General features: G+C 40.4%; 1 protein-coding gene across 1 annotated transcript in view; it reads left to right on the top strand.

Annotated features, from left to right (window-relative positions):
* LOC133656401 (gamma-aminobutyric acid type B receptor subunit 1-like) overlaps window positions 1-25,000 on the top strand; it is a 501,080-nt gene that overhangs the window by 174,937 nt on the left and 301,143 nt on the right. The window contains exons 3-4 of the mRNA XM_062057486.1: window positions 8,106-8,170; window positions 22,660-22,798. Of these exons, the coding sequence (XP_061913470.1) occupies window positions 8,106-8,170; window positions 22,660-22,798 (204 nt within the window). The remainder of the gene's footprint in view (window positions 1-8,105; window positions 8,171-22,659; window positions 22,799-25,000) is intronic.

Raw genomic sequence — 25,000 nt, 5'->3', positions numbered from 1 at the left:
GGTAATCGACTGCTTCAGGGCAATCTGGAACTTGCTGTTGTGTATCGCTGTGCAGATGGAATCCACCAAATCATTTTAAACTTGGTTGTGGCAACAGCGATCCCCTCTCCTGGAGCCCCCAGCTCATTATGTTCCTCCAAGGAGCCCCTCCTCTGGCACAGATTGCACTCCGGAGTGTCTGCTAGGCCCCAGGTGTGTAGGTTGACCGGGCTTGGGAGAAAATCGTACACAGATTGAATGAGTTTCAGCAGTCCAGATCTCCGCCCAGGTTACGCATGCTCCCACCTTGTCCACGTCCCTTGCTTGGACATGCCGACCATCTTGCTGCGACGTTCTTCTTCCACCTCTGCACGGATCTCGTGTTGGACCAGTTGGCGCTTCTCCTTGCCGCGGGCCCTGTGGTATTGACGCTTAGAAAAGCTACCAAGGCCTGCCCTTCCTATTGCCACAACACCCACCAGTCTTGTGCTCTGCTTACGGCTTCTGTGCCTGCCACTGTCTCCCTGCCGAGGCACTCTAGACATCTGCGGAGTCCCTGTACATTTTTGCCTCTCTGGCACGGGTGATTTTAAGTTGCTCTGAGAGGCCACTGAGACTGGTGCAGCTTTGAGGATTGGCCATATAGGGCAATGCTGCTCAAGGATTGAGGGAGCCCAAGCCAGTTGATGGTCCTCTCTAGTACCTCTACCATTGTCAATGGTACCTCATAGATTAACAGGGGCCAGGGTATTCTGAGCAGGACTCCGTACTGCTACATCCAGGCCTTGAACTTCACTTGGAGACCAGATTTGTCAATGGCTCAAAGCCAAGACGACAAGTTGCTCTTAACATGTCTTCCAGTTACCGTTGCAATCTTAGTTACTCCAATTGTAAAGCGATCGGCTACTTTACCTTTTTTCAGGACGAGAGACCTGGTTTTAGCTGGCTTGAAGCTCATCCTTGCCCATGTGACGAGCTGTTTAAGCCCCTGAAGGAGGCACCTGCACCCAGGTACGGATGTGGTCATTACTGTCAAGTCATCCATAAAGGCTCATATGGGGGGCTGTCGGGTCCCAGATCTTGATTTTAGGGCCTCTGCATTCAACGCCTGCCGACATGACAATCATGTTCATGGCCAAAGAGTGCAGTGACACCGAGATTGTACAGCCGGTGATTATGCCCCTCTCTAGGCGGTGCCAGGCAGATGTTACTCGGCTAGAGGAACTCTTGTACTGAACTCATTGTAATAGCCCATGATGAGGTTGCAGATCTTCATAGGAACGTGGGGTCTTGTCAGTGCTGTTTCTACAAGTTTGTGCAGAATCGAACCATAGGTGTTGGTTAGGTCAAGCCAGAGAGTTGCTCTCTCTCTCTCTCCTTTGCTTTTCCTTGCCTCCCGGGCAATTGCGTCACCACTCCTGTATGCTCCAGGCACCCAGGCACTCCAGAAAATCACCCCTTCTAGACAAAGGTGTCTATGTAAGTGTTCTTCAAAAGGAACTCAGTTAGCCTTTGGGACACAATCCTAAAGAAAATCTTGCCCTCAACACTGAGCAGGGAGATTATACGGAACTGCTTGATGTTACTGGAGTTCTCTTCTTTTGGGATACAAACGCATGCAGCATGTCTTCATTGGCTTGCGACTTTCCCTCTCCGCCATATCACCTTCAGTATATTTCATAGACGTTTGCCGTGGGCACTGCTCTTAGACCTTGTAGAGTACACAACTGGAGCCGGGAACCGAACAAGATCTTGCAGCTTTGACAGCTTCTTTTACCTTTGCCAGGGTGGGCTCATCCCTGTTGAATTTGGTCACTGATTCTGGAGTTGTCACCAGTGCCTTGCAAGGGCAAAGCCCCTGATATCTTGCAGTGTCACTGAAGGTGGCACTGAGATAATGGTTGATCTCTTCTACTGGGCAAGCGAGGTAGCCACTTCGCTTTTGGCCCATTATTCTATTAGTGAAGGTGAAGGGGTTGCCAATGAAGGCGCATCGCTTCCGAGTCCTTTCCTTTCCCTTCCTTCGGTGCCATTCAGCCCTCCTCAGTGTGATGAGCTTCTTTCTTACGGTGTTAGTGAGTTCGGACAGACCAGGTCTCTCTTCTTCCTTGGCTGCCTTGAACTGGCGTCTCAAGGATTTCAGTTCCTGCCTCAGTTGGCTTACCTTTACTTCCCACCAATTGAGCTCTGCTGGGTTTATTGGTCCTTGCTTCTGTTCCACCCAAAACTTTCAGCTCCTATGCTCATTATAAGGGAGCACATGGTTTGGAGTAGGGCTGAGCGATATATCGAATATACTCGATATATTGCGGGTTTGTCTCTGTGCGATATAGAAAATGACTATATCGTGATATTCGAGTATACATCCTCACGCAGTTGCTTTTAGCTGCGGGCATTACACTTCAGGCTTTTCTCACCCTTTCTTGTATCTCCTTCTCACAGAGACGTAAAACAAGCACATCTTCTTACATACAGTACATCACATACTGTCGCAACGTCGTATGCTCTCGCGGAGCAGAAGCGACATGGTAAAGTTAGCTGTGATGCTAGCTGTGTGGTAACAAATGAAGGAATAATTAATTCCCAAGAAAAACAGCAGGGAGTCCATCGTCTGGCGGTGGTTTGGCTTCAAGCGGGAAGATGTTTTACAAGTATGCGGCAAAAGCGTTGCTACAAAAAGTAGCAGCACTGCTAATGTGTAGCATCATTTGAAAAGTCACCGGCTAGAGAATGAAGAGTGCTTGAAACTCTCCATGTCAACATCTCCAGCCGGTTTCACACCAACAAAATGCCGAGGCAACCATTTCCAGATCAACACCGTATGAAAAAAAAGTCACCAACAGAAGGAGATAACATACGCAGTAACCTACCACATAGCGGAGGACATACACTATTTAATATTCTATTATGCAGCTAATTTTTATTTGACAGTTATTGAAATATCTTGTGTGACATCATGCACAAAAGTGCACTTTTTATGTTTTAAACTATTGTAGTGGCGTTCTGTACAAAAAGTGCACTTTAATTTAAAGGCCTACTGAAACCCACTACTACCAACCACGCAGTCTGATAGTTTATATATCAATGATGAAATCTTAACATTGCAACACATGCCAATACGGCGGGGTTAACTTATAAAGTGCACTTTTAAAATTCCCGGCGCACTTCCGGTTGAAAAACTCCTTTGGATATGATTTATGCGCGTGACGTCACAAAAGCAACGGAAGTGGTTGGACCCCATCGGACCCGATAGAAAAGCCTCTTGTTTTCTTCGACAAAATTCCACAGTATTCTGGACATCTGTGTTGGTGAATCTTTTGCAATTTGTTTAATGAACAATGGAGACTGCAAAGAAGAACGTTGTAGGTGGGATCGATCGGTGTCTTAGCGGCTAAGTACAATACTGTAATATCTGTGATATTTGCATTAGTGTACTGTGTCTTTAAGGGTTTGGGGAATGCACATGCGCGAGTGAGTTGGCGGAGAACTTGAGTGTGTGTGAGCGTGACTTTTGGCTAACAGCAGCTTGTGTATGTGTGTGCGTTACTTTTTGAACTACAACCAGTTACCGCTTGTTAATAAAGCGATTGAGCAATTTGTTTAATGGACAATGGAGACTGCAAATAAGAAAGTTGTAGGTGCGATTGGTGGAGCGGCGGACTACAGCAACACCAACACCAGGAGGTTGTGTTGTGTTTTGAGCAGGATAACAGACGCACTACGGTGAGTCTAGCTTTGGATTCCAAACATTTGATCGCTTGCCCGTACGTGCGTGTCGATATGTGCATGTGACGTACGTAACTTTGGGGAAATATATGTTTCTTGCCGACTCTGATGGCGGCCGGGGTGTCGTCAAAAGCGTACAACGCCCGCCGCCGCATCTAAGTTAGCTACGCAGCTAGGTTAGCTTCTGTTTTTTTTAGCTTCGCCAAGCGGAATATTATTAATCGTGTATTTACATGTTCATGGTTTAATAGTATTATTGATCTTCTGTCTATCCATCCAGTCAGGTTTTTTTTTAATTTAGTTTCTATCTGCATTTGAGACTGCTATGCTATCGCGTTGGCTACGCAGCTAGGTTAGCTTCTGTATTTTTAGCTTCGCCGAGGGGAATATTATTAATCGTGTATTTACATGTTCATGGTTTAATAGTATTATTGATCTTCTGTCTATGCATCCAGTCAGGTTTTTTTTAAATTTAGTTTCTATCTGCATTTGAGACTGCTATGCTATCGCGTTGGCTACGCAGCTAGGTTAGCTTCTGTTTTTTTAGCTTCGCCAAGCGGAATATTATTAATCATGTATTTACATGTTCATGGTTTAATAGTATTATTGATCTTCTGTCTATCCATCCAGTCAGGTTTTTTTTTTACTTAGTTTCTATCTGCATTTGAGACTGACGCTATTGCGTTGGCTACGCAGCTAGGTTAGCTTGTTTTTTTTGCTTCGCCAAGCGGAATATTATTAATCGTGTATTTACATGTTCATGGTTTAATAGTATTATTGATCTTCTGTCTATCCATCCAGTCAGGTTTTTTTTAAATTTAGTTTCTATCTGCATTTGAGACTGCTGCTATCACGTTGGCTACGTAGCTAGGTTAGCTTCTATTTTTTTTTAGCTTCGCAAAGCTGAATTATTAATCGTGTATTTACATGTTCAGTCACTGTGAATGTCCATTTCGCGTTCTCGACTCTCATTTTCAAGAGGATATAGTATCTGAGATGGTTTAAAATACCAATCTGTGATACACAATAGAAAAAGGAGAGAGTGTGTAATCAAATGAGCCAGCTTGTACCTAAGTTACAGTCAGAGTGAAAAAAGATACGTCCATCACTGCCTCTCAAGTCCTTCACTGTAACGTTCCTCATCTACGAATCTTTCATCCTCGCTCAAATTAATGGGGTAATCGTCACTTTCTCGGTCCGAATCTCTCTCGCTCCATTGTAAACAACGGGGAATTCTGAGCAGCACTACCGCTTGTGACGTCACGCTACTTCCGGTACAGGCAAGGCTTTTTTTTTTATCAGCGAGCAAAAGTCGATTTTCTCTACTAAATCCTTTCAGCAAAAATATGGCAATATCGCGAAATGATCAAGTATGACACATAGAATGGATCTGCTATTCCCGTTTAAATAAAAAAAAATCATTTCAGTAGGCCTTTAATGTTGTTTTGATATGTCATCTTAGTGACATCATGCACAAAAGTGCACTAATAGCTTGTTTTAAAATGTCTCTGACAATCTTGCACTTTCTGTTTTGGAATTTACATGAATGTTTGTGCCACTGCTTAATAACTGTTTAATTAATACAGTTTTGGTAAATTGACTTAGTTGTGATTTCCCTCTCTGCATGAAAGTTTAAAATGAGCATATATTAATGCAGTATGAACAATAATGTTTTAGTGTAGACACATAGAATCATCATACTGGTGTGATGATATGCACCAAGTGTTCATTCAAGGCTAAGGCAAAATATCGAGATATATATTGTGTATCGTGACATGGCCTAAAAATATTGAGATATTAATAAAAGGCTATATCGCCCAGCCCTAGTTTGGAGTTTCTGGTCAGCATCACCTTTCGAAATGAGTTCCAGAGTTCTGTCTAGGTCCTCATCCAGCTTGGTCCGCTTCACCTGACGATGTTCCGATTTCTTGCTTGGTTAGAGGATATGTGTTGCTTGGAGGTTCCGGAGACTTAGAGGAGACTCCGGACCTGGCTCCTCTTCCGTCTGACCAGGTTCTGCAGCCGGCCCAACACAAACTGTTGTATCAGCTGCCGTTCCAAAGCGTTGCTTCACTTGTTCCTCCCAAGCAGGCCATCTTAGTCTGGTGGATCTTCAGACTTCTTGAAATCTTCCAGACCTTTCCACATATACAGACTGCACTCATTATCCGTTGTCTATTTGCTTGGGTCACTACCAGTAATTCCGTCCAGTTGGGATGCTCATCCTCTCGGGCATCCCTGGGAGAGTTTTCCTGTAGGGTTCTTCGTAACAAGATTTGGGTGCCCACTCACAGGAGCCGTAGGTCAGGGAGCTGGCCTTTCCTACCCCAGTTGCTGTCTCTCCGACCTATCCTCTGTCTTTCCAGTCGTCACCACTTTTTTCATGGTTGTCATCCAGTCTTTCCTGGAGGTCACTGGCTAAGCCAGATGTGCTAGAACTCAAATACACCTTACGGTGATACTTGGACATGTCATCAGTGATAAAAAGTCACTCTAAAGTCATACATTTGCCCCATCGCTTAAATTCTAAACAGTTTTTTGCTTAAATATTTCGCATTTTAGAGAGACAAGACACAGACTTCACTAAACAGATCGGCTAAACACACTCATGTGAATGAATGGGGTAGCTATGTTCACAAATATTTTTTCATTCACAAATTCCATGTAAACAGGATGTGACGTAAGGGGCCTTGCCTCTTTAAAATGGCCATGCCTGCATGTACAGGAAGTGATGTCACTAAAACTGCAGCCCCCAATGGTTTACAAGCGCACATGCAAAATGAATGAATGAATGAAACATTCCTTCACCGTGACATGGTCAGCACACATAAACATATTTTGTGCAATGTAAAGGTTCGTAAGCCAAAAAGATCGCAAATAGAGGCGTTCATAAATCGAGGTTTCACTGTATAGACATTTATTTTACTGATTTGATCCATTTGATACTGAAAACCAAAATTAAATAAACTCAATCAATTCAAAGTGATCAGTAACAGTAACTCGGGAGCACTGTTATTTTTTTAACATGCCCCCCTGTCATTGCAACACGCCCAGTGTCCTTGCTTCGCTTGGGAAACAGCTCTGGCATCTGCTTCTTCCTCCTTTTCTCTGTTAGGATTTCTGAAATGTTTTTGTTTGTCTTGTTTTGGTTTTGTTGTATTCAGAAAAGTTGGACTTTGGTTATCACTATTATTCACCTTTTCATAAACCTAATTTGAGGAGGAATTTCTGTAACTTTACATTAAATATTTCAATAGTAAAATGTACTTAATTCAAAAGTGCACATATGGTCTCATTCATCCAGACTGTTTGGTTCGTCTAAGAAAACTTTTCGCCTAGACGAGATTTGACCAATCTAAGTCTGTGAGTGTGAACTGGTGAAGTACTAGGATGAGAGGTGAAACATATTCTAAACCAAAAAGTCCAGTTGCGATCGATGGAATGCCCTTAGAAAATAATTTCTGTGCCTTTTCCAGGATTTTGTCTGCCCTGAAGGTGGAGTAAACCGTAGGTCAGGTCTATTTTACTAGACATACGGACAACAGTCGGCCTGCCAAAGCTTTTCCTTTGGCTCGCAGAACATCACTAGAGTAGGCCTAATGAAACCATTACAACTAGGGTTGATCTTGTATGCGGTACTCCCACCACTTCGCAGGGGGCAACAGTGAAGCATCAGTGGGGGTGAGTAGAAGAAGACTACTCATTCAACCCTGGAAACAAAATCAAAATGAATTGCAAAAATATGACTTTTAACAACAACTGGACAACAAAGTATGAATGTTTTACCCCAAGCAAGTGCTCGATTCATTGTTTTCTGGCTGACTTTTCAAGCAACAAACACACTGATCCAGCCAAGCAGTCCCAATCTAAGAAATCCCAGTGTGTAAGCTACATCACAAAACTTGGCCAAACATTTACAGGTAGATATATATTTTGTATTCGTGGTTGTGTTGTTTTTTGGCTGATATTAACTTTGGGTAGCAAAGTAACTTTGGATAATTCAATTCACTTATCACTGGAACTTCCACTTACTTCTAATATTTAGTAGAATACACTTGTAGTGTTTCTATTCAAGTGTCAGGCCGCAGACATTTTTTCCAGGCTTCATTTCAGAATTGTCTTTTTTTATTTTCATGGCATTAATCTAAAACTGTACCACTCCCCATACACCCTCAGCCAACTTTGAATAAATGAACGTGAACTTTGAAGTGGGGTGGAAACAAACGCAAACCTCACTTATTACTAATATTTTTTTTTTTAACCAAGGTCAAACTGTTTTTGGTAATAAACGTTCTGGAAATGTTGGTGGACAAGGCGTCTATACTGGATTGGCAAAAGATTAAAAAGTGCATTAGCGCTTTTTGTTTACTACCATATCTGATGTTGTATCTCTTTTCCAGGTTGTGCTATCATCCGTCCTCCCAGAGATGGTGGGATAAGGTACAGAGGCCTTACCCAGGAGCAGGTGAGTAATAGTTTCTGCCAGTTTGATTAAAAAAAATAATTGAACACACCCTCAGACATGCTTAAATTGCAGATTTCTATCTGTTCAATGCACTATTTTAATAAACCTTCCTGACCAGGTTAAGTTAGATCATTCTCATGTCCGGTGCTTTTTAACAACAATGGGCCAGCACACTCGGCACACACATCAGTTTTAAATGTTCATTATCTTGATTAGTGAATTTAACGCGTGGAGTGAGGATGCAGTGACAAAGATGGATTGATATCTGAAAAAGGAAAATAAACAAGCAATGTAGATGTGCAGTGGAATCGTTAAAACAAATGTCAGCATCGTTTGTGTTTTTCCGCCTGAAAATTAACATGCACACTGGAAACAGCATCACGATTTAAACACATCAAAGACACTAAGGTTGCATTTACACTAAGATGGCTAGATTATACAGGGTATAACCCTCCTAACCGTATCCCTGTCCACACACACACATCGTTTAAGCTTTGGTTGAAAGCCCCCTACCCCCTCCGTCCGCGGGTGCAACACAACCTAGTACGCATGCGGGGAAAATGGCAGATGCGCATATATTACATCATAGTCACCTGTGACCTGAAATTGTATCCTTCCAGGGATGCAAGCGAGACGTTCATTTCGATTTCTTATCTGTGACTTGTTGTGCGAAGATACCGAAAATGAGGGATTTCTTTGTCTGGACTGATGACAAGGTGGAGTTGTTACTTAAAGTAATACATAATTCCAAAACCTCCATGGCGGCGAAAAATATTGACTGGGAGTCCTCGCCAACGAAGTATGGGGACATTCTGTCGTGATTTCTCGAGTGCTACCCCTCGCCGGTGGAGGCCAGCTCAAGCACCAAATATTTTACCCACCAAAGGAAATAACTAAAGGTATGTTTTTGTAACAAGGTTATTCTGGCTTAATTTAACCACAATATGTTCGAAAAATGTGGAGCACTCTTTTGTTTTCGGGGAGAAGATACAATGTTGATTGTTGAGTCTAGACCCTCCCGGTTTTTTTCCGCCATTAATCGATGTCCATGTCTTCGTTTCAACAGCAAATCTTACAACTAAGCTGAAAAACATACAGTACGTGTTTGATACAGGCAAGCAGTCAACTCTGGGTGCAAAAGTGGACACGGGCGTGTGGTGTTGATCTACTTTGACGAATGTGAGTTGATTTGGGGAGGATGCCCGGCGATTGTTGCTGTGTTCGAGGGTGTCGACACCAACAACCTCGAGAGAGAGAGAGAGAGAGAGAGAGAGAGAGAGAGAGCACCACACGCCTCGAAACTCTCGTCAGGCGAGCCATCGTCGTCCAGCAGCTTGGCTGAAAAGAGATTTATCGTCTGGACATAGTCGTAACCGGCGTCTTAATGATGATCTGGTCGATTACAGAACCCAGAGACTTCGGAAGAAGTTAACCGCCTCGTCCATAGCTCAAGAGGACCTTGAGCTCAAACGGCAGTTCTACCAACGGCAGGAAGAGACGAACACTCGACATACATCGCGGACAATAACAGTCTGCTTTGCCAGTCCAAATGCATTCGCTGTTTTCCGAAGTCTTCCCTCGTCGGCCAAGTAATACAAAGTACACGCCACCTTTTTTATCACATCCACGCGAGCCCGCATTCTTGTTGTCTCCCCTTCGACAAATGGACAAAGTTTTTCGCTAAGTAAAATCACAGCTGATCTAAACATTCGAAAGTTATTTTGCCATTCCTGTGGCACAACACACTCGTTGGCAAACATATCCCACCAGGATGCCGTTCTTCTAGGCCTTGTCGTTCAACATTGAGATGTGTCGTCTGAGATGTGTTGTATCCAAAATAGCTGCAATCGTGCGTTTCCTTCTTTTAAGGTATTCATAGCTGAAATAGGCTCCAGCACCCCCCGCGACCCCGAAGGGAATAAGCGGTAGAAAATGGATGGATGGATGTGTGATTTCTACAAGCGCCTGTACAAGTAGAAGAATGACAAACACAGGCAGGTCTGGATGATTCGCCTCCATCTTTCTGAGTGGAAACCGGTTGCGACCGGTTGTTATGAAGCTGCTTTGGCGCATTGTTTCTGACGTTACTTCCTCGCCAAACTCAGTTTATAAATGATCAATGAGTCCACACCAAGAGCCGGAGATTTAAGAAATAGACAGCGCACTTAAAAAAATTCCCAAGGAGGGTAACCTTAAACGATGGGTTAGTGTGGCTGACACAGGGTTTAGGCAAATAGTTATTCGCTTAAGGAGTTATCCGGCTTAATATAGACAGGGCCTAATAACCTGCTCAATTTGCAAAGTGGACCCTGCTTTTTATGGCAGTACATCTGTGATGGAGCAGCATTTACTGTAAAGCAGAGACATGTCGGACATCTGGAGGATGCGACTTTCGACTCTCCTTGGTAAAATATTTAGATTGTTAGCTAACAAAGGCTATCATTTTAGCCAACTAAACTTTGTCTATATACTTGTGTGTACTGTATGTTTCTAAACTGAACACAACATCAATCACCTTCATCATCACAAAATGATATTTTCTTTTTGAGGACGTCAATAGATTTGGTGTTTTGTGTATTTTTTTATTGCTGCTATTTTCAAGTACCGCTGGCTGCCGCGCGCAGATCGGGGCGGGCCTCAACGTTAACCCACGCCCACATTGAGCCATGACCCTTTTTAGGCGGACAACCGTAATAATTTTTTTTTTAAACTATTGAAAAAAAATTAAAAAAATAATATATATATATATATGTACATATATTTATATACGTATATATATATATATATATATACGTGTATATATATATATATATATATATATATATATATATATATATATATATATATATATATATATATATATATATATATATATATATATATATATGTATATATATATATATATATATATATATATGTATATATATATATATACATATATATATGTATATATATATATATATATATATGTATATATATATGTATATATATATATATATATATATATATATATATATATATATATGTATATATATATATATATATATATATATGTATATATATATATATATATATATATATATATATATATATATATATATATATATATATATATATATATACATGCAGATCTAAAGCTAGGATGTGTTTGGGTGTTATATTTAGTGCATATATTTAATATATTATATAGTTTTTTTATTTAGTAGCCTGCATTTGTATGTCATAATTATCAGCTGTGTTGGTTCAGAGAGTGTTGTGGTAGTTGTGATTGTCATGGTGATGAGGCTGGCAAGTAAAGGATCTGCGGTAGCTCGATGATGGAGAGGTTTTGTCAAAAAAAAATATATATATAGAAGCACTAAAAACTAAAATAAAGATGAACTAAATCTTCTCTCTTCTGTACATGATTGTCCAGGTTATATATTATATTGTCATCTTCCTCTTTACGCCATTTCCTCAAGGTGACAGGAAAACATTATACAACCTGCCATATCATATAATTCTACCGTGTTGACAAAATACAAACACATTCACTAACGGTCAATTAGAATAATATATCATGTTGGATATAAAGAACATACAAACCCTTTATTTATTGAATCAAATATATTGAAATTCAACAACTTGATGCATTTGCAAACAGCTACAATTATGTACAAAGCAAACTATAACCTGCTACCCAAGAATGTACAACAATTCTTCCCAACAAAAAAAGAGAAATATAACCTTAGAGGAAAATCTAACTTAATATGATTCAGTTTAGGAGACTGTTCAAACTACAAGTTTTTGCAAAGTACAAAGAATAAGAATTCTGATAAACATCTTGAACCTTTGAAAAAAAATTAGATAATGATTATGTATTTAATATTTGTTTACCTACTTACGGTATATTTATTTATTTATTCACTCTTCTGTTACAAACAGAGAACAAACAAATGGGATAAAACTGTTATGATGTGAAAAGGAGTAGGATTAGATAACCTCTGCTTCTTTTTACTCCTTTTCGGACGTGCTATAATGAAACAACTGGAAATATGTTATGCATTACATTGTAATTTTATTGTATGCATGTTCGATATAAACTGAAACTCAACTGAACGATTCTGTTTTTATCAGTATTTTGCCTGCCTTTGCTTTTAAATGGATACAAGTTTAATAGTTATTATTTTTGTGGCAGCCTAATGAGCAGCACAGTTACTGTATAGATAATTATTTTTAAATGAAGTAGTTGTCTTTGCTGTTAGTTGACATATGCTTACTAATTTCTCAAGGTGAATTTAAAAGCTGATGACTCAATTTGAGCCACTGAATAGGTGTAAACTTAATAATCCGATTAATCGGCTAATCGCTTGATATCACGTCCATATCCGTACAAACACAGTTATTTCAAAAAGGCATATTGTCACGGTGTTGCATAGTTTGTTGGTGTGACCCCGGAATGCAGAGACAACTGATGATGTGCATTTAATATCACCTCCCAGGGGGTGATTAAGGGTGATGGGTCAAATGCAGAGAATAATTTTGCCACACCTAGTTGTGTGTGTGACAATCATGGGTACTTTAACTTAACTTTAGTATGGGCTCTTTATTAAGTACCTGCAGACTTTAAGTCAGAAAACTGAGCTTTTTGGCTCATGTTACAAAAATGTGTGATGCTATCCCATGTTTTAAAAGCCTATTTAACAGAATATTAAGTTATTTAATTATGAGTGTTGGTTCACGCACGGGTGATTGAAATCATTTCATAACATCATCTGTGCTCCATGTATGTGTGCTCTAATTTTAAAGATACATACACATCATTGAACATGTAATATATGACTAGTGGGGAAACTATTGTAGTACCTCGACTACAAAAAATTATCGAGTATTCATCTTTGCCCAGAGCATTCGTTTATTTAATGGTACTGCTAAACGCACGATATTAGTGGTCATGAGCGACCGACGATAAGTTGGCCGCGGGAGCTGAAACTGTTTATAACATAGCCTTGTTGATGTTTGTTAAGTTCATAACATGCATGATGACAGTGATAGCAATGTAATGTTTATTTGAAAATGCAGCCCTGGTGATTGTGAAATTTGCTGTGACCTAAAGACGCGCGGATAGGCAATTATTTCATCCGCAACCGCATCACAAAAGTCGTCATCCACCCGCCAACCACCCGAACCAACATTTTATCAAAACCACACCCACCCGCCACCGGCCAGTTGTTATATATCTAATATAGACGATGCAAGACATTAGTGAGGTTAGAAAGCTTTTGCCTGTTAAAGACAGGAGACTGATCCAATGCAGCAGAGACATTCAATGCGTGATAATATTATTTATCATTATTATAATATTATTGTCATTTCCATTAAGAAAGTGTTGACTATTGTTGCCAATGCCCTCCGATCAGGAGTGCGTTCCTCACACTTTGTGTGCGCAGTTGCAGCAAGCAGAACGATGCTTTTAAGAAGTTAAAAAAATGTTTTAGAAAGACTAGGCCTATATTTTCGTTAGGTAAAAAAAATTTCTGAATTTATTTCAATGAATATTAACTTGTTAAGGTTATATTGCTCAAATAGGGACGAGGGATGTGCACAGTGAAACTGAACAATTTCGCGACAAACATGAACCTTTATTGATTGATCTGCAGCCATGTCAAAATATCAGACAATCTCCATTGTCAACGACAGGCAGGAAAATAAAGATAAACACATAGCTTATGTTGTAGGCATCAGTTGATGACGCTAGACCATTGCTGTTGATTGAAGCATGGCATCTATTACCCGATAGTCTACATCAGGGGTGTCCATATTGTGGCCTGGGGGTCATTTGCAGCCCGGAGCTATTTTTTACGGCCCGTGGCACATTTTAAAAATACTGTTACAAAAAAAACATAAAAAGTAGAATAAAAGATCATAGGCATAGGCTCATACGTTTTTAAGTTGAAATAAAAAAATAAATAAAAAATGTGCCTCATAAGCCTTAGGCTGTCAATCACGCGCACAAACTTAAATTATACAATAACATATGTGTGCCATCCCTATTTAAACAAAAATAAATTAAATAAATAATAATAATTGAATTATAATGAAAATAGACGGTCGCGACAAACAAAGCAGGCTAAATAGCCTTACATTGTAGCCAATCGGAGATGCGCTTCACTTGAAAGCGAGGCCAAATAATTAACACACAGTAGTATATCTCGAATAGAAAAAAAACACAATAAACAACGCAATTGCCTTAATTCCTTTGCATTGTAGTGCGCCCAAACAATACGTAACCATCAAAATGATTCAGCTGACCAAACTCAATATAGGTTAGACATGGGCTTATTTGGTATAGCCTAGGTAACGTAGACTAATTCGTTTAACATATCCAACCGTATGTCTACTTACTTTTTTTTTTTGTTAGCACTATGCAGGTGTTGCACCTTTCCTGCTTCCTGCTCCCAGACCGTAGTCGAAGAGCACAGGGGAGACACTTCTCCAGGGCCGATGTATGCTCGGGGCAACACCCTTCACTTTACTCCACAGCGGACAACTTTAGGGTGAATGATGAGTCCGGCGATTAGTTGCAACTCTTGCTTTATTGATTGCTTGCACACAACCAATCCAACACAAAACAAAACAAACTAGTCCCCGCCCGCACTCACGCTACCGCTCCCTCTCTTCTCTCGCCCACACACTCACTGACGTCACTCACCTCACATGCTGTCACCTGTTAAAGGGCCACACACACATACGCTACTCTCATAACACTGGAATAAAAATGCATCTACAGTGCCAAGATTCAGGCGAGAGCGCCTGGCCTCTGAAATGTGCCCTGCTACGCTGAAGGAGCGCTCACTTGCGGCACTTGTTGCTGGGACGCATAGGATTCTCTTTATACATTTAACTATGTATATATATTTCTGAATTGGTTCAACCGCCACCCGCCCGAATCTATTTAAAATCTATTTTTTTCGTCATGCATCCGCCCGACCCGCGGATTATCCGCGGACTCCGCGGTTGTGTCCGCAAACCGCGCATCTCTATTGTGACCAGTTTTATTTATTTAAATTGTGCCTCGACTTAAAAAAAGAGGAAGAAGGACTGCACATGTGTATTGGTAATTATAGCTATGGAGTTGTGCCGCCTGTTACTGTACCTAAAGGGAAATAAAGAAGAAAACCGAAGTGTTTAAGTTGATGACGCTAGACCAGGGGTCGGCAACCCGCGGCTCCGGAGCCGCATGCGGCTCCTTGACCACTCTGATGCGGCTCAGCTACATGCATGCCAACCCCCTCGATTTTCCCAGGAGACTTATGGATGTCAGTGTCTCTCATAGACTACTCCCAGGGAAAAATAATCCTATTAACACTCTAATTACTAAATAAAGGGCGTGCCCTAATTGCACTGCAGTAATTGTCCTCTATAGCATTTACTTACAGCATGCCAGGCCAGCCACATGTTGTATGTTGTTATTACTTGCTCACACAGGAGACAGCAAAGCATAGTTACTCATCAGCCACACAGCTTACACTGACGGTAGCCGTATCAAACAACTTCAACATTGTTACGTTACAAATATGCGCCACACTGTGAACCCACACCAAAAAAGAATGAAAAACACATTTCTGGAGAACATCCCACTGTAACACAACATAAACACAACACAACCATTACCCAGAATCCCATGCAGTCCTAACTCTTCCGGTCTACATTATACACCCCGCTACCACCAAATCCCCCACACATCAACCCCCCCCCCCCCCTCTTCGTGGTTGGTTGAGCGGAAGAGTTAGGGCTGCATGGGATTCTGGGTATTGGTACCGTCAGTGTAAGATGTGTGGCTGCTGAGTTAGTAGCCTTGCTGTCTCTTACGTGAGCAAGCTAAAGCAGCATTCCACTTGTGGCCGAGCAGGTACACTGATTGGGCAGACTGTAGAGGGTGCCAAATGCAGTGTCATCACGCTCTGATATTCGGGAGTCTCCCGGGAAAAATGAGAGGGTTGGCAAGTGTGACGCAAGCGACATTCATCCAAAACTCGCGGGCTGCACTAACATCCAATTCCCACATTAAAGTGCGTGCCGGTGCGTGTGTCTGAGACCCCTGGTTAACATAGCACAAAGCATGTAAGCTTTGTATGCGGTGTTTTTCATTTTAAATTTTAAAAACATTTTTGTGGCTCCCATTACTTTCTTTAATGTGTGAAACTTGCCAAAATGGCTCTTTGAGTGGTAAAGGTTGCCGACCCCTGCGCTAGACCATTGCTGTTGATTGAAGCATGGCATCTATTACCCGATAGTCTACATCAGGGGTGTCCATATTGTGGCCTGGGGGTCATTTGCAGCCCGGAGCTATTTTTTACGGCCCGTGGCACATTTTAAAAATACTGTTACAAAAAAAACATAAAAAGTGGAATAAAAGATCAAAATGGTGTGCTGTAAAGAGAAAATGTTGCAAAGTTGACACTAATAACACAAAGCTTCCATGCCCGTATTTTTTTTTTCTTTAAATCTAATAATAATAATGTTTTGATATAAATACTGGTATGAATTATTGACCTATTAAAGGTTGCAATTACTTTATATCATTTATATATATATATATATATACATATATATATATATATATATATATATATATATATATATATATATTAGAGATGCGTGGTTTGCGGACACAACCGCGGAGTCCGCGGATAGTCCGCGGGTCGGGCGGATGCATGACGTAAAAAATAGATTTTAATTAGATTCGGGCGGGTGGCGGTTGAACCAATTCTCTCGAATGTATGCTGATCTTCACCCAATCAACAATAATAAGGGCGTGCCGTGATGGCGCTGCCTTTATCACCCTCAACAACATGTACAGCCAGCGTGCTAGCCCAGCCACATGTTGTACCAGCATCTGCTTGCACACGTAAGTGACAGCAAGGCATACTTGGTTCACAGCCATACAGGTTACACTGACGGTGGCAAAACAAATACCCAGAACACCTTGCAGTCCTAACTCTTACTGGCTGAAATATACACCCCTGCTACCACCAAACCCCGCCCACCTCAACCGACGCACGGAGGGGGTTTGGGGGGATTGATGTGTGGGGGCGCAGTGTAGAGGGGGCGGGGTTTGGTGGTAGCAGGGGTGTATATTTCAGCCAGTAAGAGTTAGGACTGCAAGGTGTTCTGGGTATTTGTTCTGTTGTGTGTATGTTGTCTCTTTTATACGGCCACCGTCAGTGTAACCTGTATGGCTGTGGACAAAGTTTGCCTTGCTGTCACTTACGTGTACAAGCAGAAGCCGCACACAACATGTGACTGGGCTGTCGCGCTGTCTGTACATGTTGTAGAGGGTGATAAAGGCAGTACCATCACAGCACGCCCTAATTATTGCTGTTAGGGTGCGACCCCTGGTCTATATTACATATATAACAACGGGCGGGTGGCGGGCGGTTGTGGTTTTGATAAAATGTTAGTTCGGTTGGATGGCGGGTGGATGACGACTTTTGTGATGCGGATGCGGATGAAATAATTGCCTATCCGCGCATCTCTAATATATATATATATATATATATATATATATATATATATATATATATATATATATATATACACTTTTTGGGGGAAATATTGCATTTTTTGTGTTTGCTATGTAAGTAAAACACAGTTTTCTTTGATAAAAAAGGCACAAAACATAGAAAACTTAAAACTATAACGAAAACGTAGTATTTATGCATATATGTGAACTTTATATAGTGATTTAAGCATTGAAAGTAAAAAATAATATATATTGGTATATTATCTTATACTAAACACTTTTACGAGTGGGGTCCTTTTGGATACCAGAGACTTTTATCAGACTTTTTTTTTTTATCTGTTATTGATCAAAAAACAATAATGGACCATAAGCAATGTTGTTATGAATTATTTACCTTTTTCAGGCTCCACTTACTTAACATCAAATAGTCCTATTTTAATCAAGCAATCAATCAATTAATCAATCAAAGTTTACTTATACAGCCCTTAATCACATATGTGTCAAAGGGCAAGCCACAACGACATCCTCGGCTCAGATCCCACATCAGGGCAAGAAAAAACTCAACCCAATGGGCACAATAAGGCAGGGGATCCTCTTGCATGTAGACACGTTGCGACGCAGAGACGTCACCAACTGATGGTCCTGGGTCCCCACTTTGAACAGCTAGCGCAACATCCGTGAAGGCTGATCTGTGGTCACCTGATAACCTCTCCAGGAGAGGGTGGCAGAGCAGAAAAGAGAGAAAGCAAAGCAACTAGTCTAAAAAGGGGTCTTTTTAAAGGCTAGAGTATACAAATGAGTTTTAAGATGGGACTTAAATGCTTCTACTGAGGTAGCATCTCTAACTGTTACTGGTAGGGCCTTCCAGAGTACTGCAGCCCGAATGGAAAACGTTCTAAGCCCGCAGCCTTTTTTCGGGCTCTGGGAATCACGAATAAGCCAGAGTTCTTTGAACACAGATTTCTTGCAGGGACATATGGTACAATACAATCAGCAATATAGGATGGCGCTAGACCGTTTAGTATTTTATACGTAAGTAGTAAAACCTTAAAGCCACATTTTAAGTGCACAGGAAACCAGTGCAGGGGAGCCAGTATAGGCGTAATATGATCAAACGTTCTTGTCAAAAGTCTAGCAGCCGCATATTGTACCAACTGTAATCTTTTAATGCTAGACATAGTGAGACCCGTTACAGTAATCAAGACGAGACATAACGAACGCATGAATAATGATCTCAGCATCGGCGGTGGACAAAATGGTACGAATTTTAGCGATATTACGGAGATGAAAGAAGGCCGTTTTAGTAACACTCTTAAAGTGTGACTCAAATGAGAGCGTTGGGTTGAAGATAATACCGAGATTCTTTATCGAGTCACCTTGTGTAATTGTTTGGTTGTCAAATGTTAAAGTTAGATAGGTGTCGGTTTCTAGCAAGACCGATAATCAGCATTTCCGTTTCTTCGTGTTAAGATGCAAAAAATTGCTGGACATCCATTGTTTAATTTGACAAGGTGACAATCACCTCGAGTCAGCTTTAGGGGCATATAGAGTTGGGTGTCATCAGCATAAGAGGGAAAGCTAACACCGTATTTGTGTATGATGTCACCTAGGGACCAAGACCCGAACCCTGTGGAACTCAGCACGTTACATACTCCGAGGTCACATTCTTATGGGAGACACAGTAAGATAGGAGTTAAACCAAGAAAATACTAAGTCTGGCATACCAATACGTTTTTTGATACGTTCTGTTGCGTTTGACCAGATGTTCCTCCAAGTGGGATGTAATGCGCTGGTCAGTCCCAAGTTCCTTAGATGACATATAAACTGACTCAAAGGTACCACCAAGCACAGAATAGGTATTTTGTAATTTATTGTCAAATATTTGAGAATAGAGACCAGCCTCGAACAACACATATGAATGCGCAGCCCAAGTTGATCTGGCATTCCAAAGGAAAAAGCAACTCTTTTCACACAAAGAAAGCCCCCATCTCCCCCCCCCCCCCTCCTCTCAACACTGATAAGAAGAGAGACTTGGGGGTTGTGGTCACATTCCTGATAGTTTATGACCCTGTCTAAACAGGCAATCTGAAGACAAAGAGAAACTGGTATACAGAGTATATACATGGAAAAATATGAGCTGATTCAAACATGATTATGAAAAAAAACAAAACTCTTAAACATATGCATTATCCACAATCCCCCTTCAGATCTTATCCAAAAGATCTCTCCTACGAGAGCAACACCTCTAAAGCACGCCCTACATTAAAGTAGGTGCTGTTTTGGTTTTCGAGCAAGCTATCGATAAACAATCAAACCATAGTTACATGGGAGAGAGAAGGAGGGAGTCAACGTCAATGTCGTCATCGTCAGGGAAGGAAACTAACAGTCCCTGAAAGTCACCACTATGCTTGACCCCCTTCAGTGACATAGCAAGCCCAGAACCAGGGTGGGGTTGACCTTTGACAGCTCTAACAATGATGCGGGTGCATAGAGACCTAGCACAAGGGGCAATAAGGCATCCGCATGAGGTTATGACGGCGGCCTTTAACCCCGTACTTTTATCATACAATACGCAGCTAGAGCCTCTAACTCTAACCCGTGCAATTTATCGTACAATACGCAGCTAGAGCCTCTAACTCTAACCCGTGCAATTTATCGTACAATACACAGCTACAGCCTCTAACTCTAACCCGTGCAATTTATCGTACAATACGCAGCTAGAGCTTCTAACTCTAACCCGTGCAATTTATTGTACAATACGCAGCTAGAGCCTCTAACTCTAACCCGTTACTATTTGCTTACTCGTCAGTGAAGCAGCCCGTCACGGTAATCTTGACACAATGACGTGAGTGGTATTCACAACTTTTATGCAATGGTGGCTACGGCAAAATGCAACCAATCTATCAAAATGCAATCAATCAATCAAAATCACCACTCTGTGTCTGGGGTACAATTCTGTGTTTGAAATACAGACCTCAGGACAGACTCCTAATGCAGATTTTATCTAAAAAGAAAGGTTCTGCTTACCTTGAATTATGTTTTGGCCATGTGAGTCTGTCCAGAAGATTGCAAGAGAAGGTCCAATTGTCAGCGTGTCATCCCGGACGAGCCCCCAAATTGTTGCGTTTGACCAGATGTTCCTCCAAGTGGGATGTAATGCGCTGGTCAGTCCCAAGTTCCTTAGATGACATATAAACTGACTCAAAGGTACCACCAAGCACAGAATAGGTATTTTGTAATTTATTGTCAAATATTTGAGAATAGAGACCAGCCTCGAACAACACATACGAATGCGCAGCCCAAGTTGATCTGGCATTCCAAAGGAAAAAGCAACTCTTTTCACACAAAGAAAGCCCCCATCTCTCCCCCCCCTCCTCTCAACACTGATAAGAAGAGAGACTTGGGGGTTGTGTTCACATTCCTGATGGTTTACGACCCTGTCTAAACAGGCAATCTGAAGACAAAGAGAAACTGGTATACAGAGTATACATGGAAAAATATGAGCTGATTCAAACATGATTATGAAAAAACAAACAAACTCTTAAACATATGCATTATCCACAGTTCTCATAGAATGAGAACGGTGTCGAAAGCAGCGCTGAGATCAAGTAGCAGAAACATTGATGACGCTTCAGCATCCATCATTAGCAATAGATCATTAGTAATTTTTATGAGGGCATTCTTCGTCGAGTGACTTGCCCTGAAACCGGACTGAAAGGATTGACGGAGATTGTTAGACGCTAAGTGTTCATTTAGCTGCTGTGCAACAATTTTTGAGGATTTTCGAGATAAAGGGAAGGTGGCACACCGGCCAGTAGTTTACCATGAGGTCTGATTGATTGATTGAAACTTTTACTAGTAGATTGCACAGTACAGTACATATTCCGTACAATTGACCACTAAATGGTAACACCCGAATAAGTTTTTCAACTTATTAAATCGGGGTCCACGAGGTCAGGATCAAGGTTAGGTCTTTTGAGCAGAGGATGAATAACTGTTTTTTTTAATGCTTGGGGAACAGTGCCAGATGAAAGTGATAAGTTAATAATATTTAGCACTCCTTGATAAGTTTCCCAGGAAGTAGGTCAAGTAAACATGTTGTTTGTTTTGTACCATTAACAAGTCGCAGGAGTTCCTCTAATCTTATTTCTTCAAAAAGAGATAGATTATTTTTTAGGGTAATATCCATCGTACATACATTCGTATCTGCGTTAATAGAACCCAGTTGAAGCTGGGACGCGTTATCTTTAATCTCCTTTCTAATGAGTTACATTTTTTTATTAAAAAAATTCATAAAGTCATCCGCCGAGTGGGTGGAGCTACTGGAGGGAGTCCTTTGTTGGGTTAGCGATGCTACTGTACTAAACAAATATTTAGGATTATTTTTATTTAGGCGGATGAGATTGGAGTAGTAATTAGATTTGATTATTGTTTCTCAGCTGTTTGTAAATGTTGCAGTTTATAAATAAAGGTTTATTAAAAAAAAAAAAAATTATAATAATAATAATTTATAAAAAATAAAAATAAAAAACCTCTGCGCATGCGCATAGCATAGATCCAACGAATCGTTGACTAAATTAATCGGCAACTATTTTAATAAATGATTTAATCGATTAGTTTTTGCAGCCCTAACATATATATATATATATATATATATATATATATATATATATATATATATATATATATATATATATATATATATATATATATATATATATATGACTCATTTTTAACACTTTAACGACTAAGACATTTTTAGGTCCCTGGCACCTTTACACTCAAAATTGAGGGGAGTCCTAAGGGTTACGATATATTGTATTGGTTTTGAAAATTTTAAATATCAAAATGCCCTCATTTTTGAGTGTGCGGCCCGTAGTAGAAACATTTTGGACACCCCTGGTCTATACACAGCAACAATGTATTAAAGACAAATGCTATGCTATGTATAACTAATGTTAATCATTTCTTACTGTGTGTTTAGATCCGTAGTGTGCAGGCTCTCCCGGTTGACTATGAGATTGAGTACATCTGCAGGGGAAACCGTGTGATTGTGGGACCCAAGGTCAGGAAATGTTTGCCCAATAACACTTGGACTGACCTGACCCAACAAAGTAGATGCTGTGAGTTCAAACTTTTCCACTTTTTATTCCATCACATTCCAGGCTGAATGCCTAAAATATGCTTTCATGTTGTCTAAAAAATTCTATTTTGCTGATTTAACTGGAAAAATGCATTTAAAGCATTTTAAGTGCAATTCATAGGTTAAAATATTTTTTCCAAGGAAATCTTTTTAAGCAATGTGTAACTTTTAATCAGAAACTAACATTTACGACACATAGTTTAAGTTATGTGAAGATTGTGAGGGTATTGGGCTGTCGACTCTGGCACAAAGACACAGATGCACGCGCAGAGCATAGCCAGTTGCATTTCAATCGCCAAAAAAAAAGACATGTCATGAAATTAATGCATTCGTATTGAGATGAGAAATTGAAGATGCACTACTTTCAAAGGTCGAAATAACATGCTGTTGTCTTATTGGATAAACAAGATAAACATTGCACATGCCTATCCTTTTAAAACCGGCATGGCTTGGTTGGTAGAGCCGCCGTGCCACCAACTTGAGGGTTGCAGGTTCGATCCCCGCTTCCGCCATTCTAGTCACTGCTGTTGATTCACTATGTATAGGGCTTTGAGTCACCAGAGAAAAGCCCTATATACATATAGTTCACTTCAGTTCATGTACCTTTAAATACTACTGTTGTGATCTGGCACTGTATATACAATAAGATACAATTAACTAGACCTTCTTCGGTGCCTCGCCCCCTTTAATACAATGGCAGTCACTGTATTGTACAGTGCACACAGAAATAATTCTCAGGGCCTTACTTTTTCCACATTGTGTTATGTTACTGCCTTATTCCAAAATGGAAGAAATTCATTTTTGTTCCCACAATTCTACACACAATAACCCATAATGACAATGTGTAAAGTTTAGATTTTTTTCAATTTTTAAAATGTATTAAAAAAAAAAAACTTGTTCATATTAATATTCACAGTATTTGCTCAATACTTCGTTGATGCATCTTTGGCAGCAATTACAGCCTCGCGTATTTTTGAGTACGATGCCACAATCTTGGCACACCAATCTTTGGGCAATTTTGCCCATTCCTCTTTGCAGCACCTCTCAAGCTCCATCAGGTTGAATAGAAAGTGCTGGTTTTCATCCAGGATGTCTCTGTACATTTCTGCATTCATCTTAGTCTAGTCAGGGAGGTGACCAGAACCCGATGGTCACGCCGTCAGAGTTACAACATTCCTCTGTGTAGAGAGGAGAACCTTTCAGAAGGACAACCAAAACAAAAAACAAACAGCCAGAGGCTGCACAGACGGTATATATTTCATTATATACCGTATATTACCAAATAAACGCCCTTGGGCAAATAACCGCCCATGTCCTAATAGCCGCCCGGGGTCTGACCCCATTTTGTGAATTAACCGCCTCTTCCTAATAACCGCCTATGTCCAAATAGCCGCCCATGGGCGGTTATTTGCATAATTTAGATTAAAATGCTACTGGGGTTGCGTTTGCTGCAGTATTATTGTTTTGATGGTTTTATAGAGTACTTGGTACCATAATTTTATTTTTCCTGTATGCTGCTTTATTTAAAACTTGGAGTACTGTAGCCTTTATTTTATTTAAGTGACAGTATTATTGTTCTGTTTTGATGGTGGGTTTTATACTTGAGTACTTGGTACCATCATTTTATTTTTCCCGGTAGGCTGCTTTATTTAAAAAGTTTATTTATTTTTAGTATTGGTATTCTATCTGACAATTGTTGCACTACTGCCAAGTTGAGGCCTTGTTGATCTCTTGTCTTTTGATAGCCTACCTCATGTTCATCTCTTGTTTTTTTGTTTGTATGTTTACAATAGCTTTTACATTTAAAGTTTTTTGTACGAAAAAAAAATACTGGACAGTAACCATTGTAACCAAATAATGGCCTGGTGCAGACTGGTGCAAAAATAAATAAAAGCCTTGTGCAAATAACCGCCTGCTTCTTTTAAACGCCTGTCTCCAAAATCGATTTTGTGAAATAAACGCCCAGGCTACTATTTGGTAATATACGGTAATCTTAAATACAAAAAGCTAACAAGAACAGAGAAAAAAACAAGATAAATAAATGAAATAGAAATAGAATACAGTATATCCCTGTAAGACCCAAATATAGGAAAATCTAAAAAATAATAATTGACCTTTCAGATGTTATTGTAGGAGGTATTTGATGCAGAAATTGAAGAGTTTAAAAAAAATGTTCATGTAT

Source organism: Entelurus aequoreus, linkage group LG08 (assembly GCF_033978785.1).
Source record: "Entelurus aequoreus isolate RoL-2023_Sb linkage group LG08, RoL_Eaeq_v1.1, whole genome shotgun sequence".
In the NCBI taxonomy this organism is placed as follows: domain Eukaryota; kingdom Metazoa; phylum Chordata; class Actinopteri; order Syngnathiformes; family Syngnathidae; genus Entelurus; species Entelurus aequoreus.
Note: the sequence above shows the minus strand (reverse complement) of the source record. Positions and strands in the feature narration are given on the sequence as shown.